General features: G+C 45.4%; 1 protein-coding gene across 1 annotated transcript; it reads right to left on the reverse strand.

The window, feature by feature from the left end:
- Positions 1–17: 17 nt before the first annotated feature.
- LOC117538691 (RING1 and YY1-binding protein B-like) lies at positions 18–1,402 on the reverse strand (the record flags this gene model as incomplete). The annotated part of the gene is given in 2 exon segments (XM_034204581.1): positions 18–143; positions 1,272–1,402. Coding segments are annotated over 2 exon segments (152 nt in total), but the record flags the coding sequence as incomplete, so codon positions are not given.
- Between the last annotated feature and the right edge of the window lie 200 nt (positions 1,403–1,602).

The following is a 1,602-nucleotide window of genomic DNA, read 5'->3' on the forward strand; positions in this document are numbered from 1 at the left end:
AGAGAGAGCTTCTTTACCTTGTGGATGTGCCCTTCCTCACATCGCAGATGCTGCACTTGAAAGCCTCGGCGGTGTTCCTGAAGGTGCACACGCTACAGTCCCAGTAGCCGTCATCTGCAGTCTGTTTGGCTTGTCTTTTTGGCCTGAAACGTAGAGGTCAAGTTAGTCTTTTGAACATTCATGCATTGTTTAAGATTTAGGATTATAAGCCTTCATTGGTCGCCTCGGGATAAACACAGTACAGTATAAATACACACATGCATTCGAAAAACGCACATAGCACACTATGTTTAAATGTGGCTGTCCCTTTAGTAGATTGGTATTTAAGAGAGTATTCTTATGTATTCTGTATATGTTATAGTGTGTCTTCTGAATATATGTATTTTCTACTGAGAATATGTAAATAGTTTATGTTATTTTTATTTCAAAGACATTTTGTAATTATTTTACAGACTGTCAAAATGCTGCTGACAAAACAATTTCCCAACTTAAAGTATCTGTCCATCTTTCTAATACAGGTGCACCAATGCATTATACAGAGGTTTCCAGAGCGAAGAGGCTGCCAGTCTGTCCTGCTCAAGGGCACCTCGGCAGTGCCATGATGTGGACTGGCACCTCTCCAGATACCAGTCCACAGTACTCACATATTTATCTGGCCTGTTTGGGACTTGAACCGGCGACCTTCCAAGTCCCTACAGACTGAGCTACTGCCGCCCCTTAACAACAAGTAAGGAGATTGTGACGAACATAACACGTTGTGTAATAAAAGCAGCTCCTAAGTGCAGCTCGGATCATGGTGTTGTCATTAATCTGGGGTTCGAGTCCCGGCCAGTCCTTGGGTTAATAAAATAAAATCCACCACGCAGCTCCACATCGTCCGATCCCATCGCCAGCTAAGGCTAGCAGAGGCAGGCAGGGGAAGCATTGCTGGAAAAAAATTCGGCATCGAAAGCTTAGCATGTCGGCTAACAAAAGCAATATCAAACAATGTCAATTTCGACATTGACCCTGCAAAAGGCTTCGTCGAGACGGAAGAGCGTTTCAGGGAATGTCAGGCGTCTCCTCTGAAAAAATTCCCTTTGTCTGTTAAGTGACTGGGGTTTGTAAGGGGAGCGAGAAGCCGCCATAGTGACTGCACTATTCTAGCTAGCTGTGGCATACCGTACTGAAAAAAGGGAGAAACGATCCCCGTGTGAGGGAAACGCATTGCAAATATCGAGCCCTAAAACGCACAAAACGAGCAGAAATTGGGCATTTGGTTGTCGCATTACCTGGTAGGGCTCTTCTTGTCGCCCATGGTGGTGAATATTCCTCGGAAATAAGAAAGAAAAGGGGCCTCCTTTTAATTGTCAGTGAGTGTAGTGGGTTTCCAGATAGAGCCGCTGCTGAAGCTGTTGGCAGACAGGCTCCACTCAGCGCTGCTCGCGGCACAGCGACTGACTGCACTACCCCCACGTGACCGCTGCTCGGCCAATCAGAAGGCGAGTCGGTTTAAAAGTCTGGATGGATGTTTTAGAAACCACTTTTTAATAACTACTGGAGGAAATTTGACAGACCTCGCTTCAACCCATATTTGGGGATGACATTGTCTGAATATTGATT

The sequence above is a fragment of the Gymnodraco acuticeps genome, unplaced genomic scaffold (assembly GCF_902827175.1).
Source record: "Gymnodraco acuticeps unplaced genomic scaffold, fGymAcu1.1, whole genome shotgun sequence".
Lineage (NCBI taxonomy): Eukaryota > Metazoa > Chordata > Actinopteri > Perciformes > Bathydraconidae > Gymnodraco > Gymnodraco acuticeps.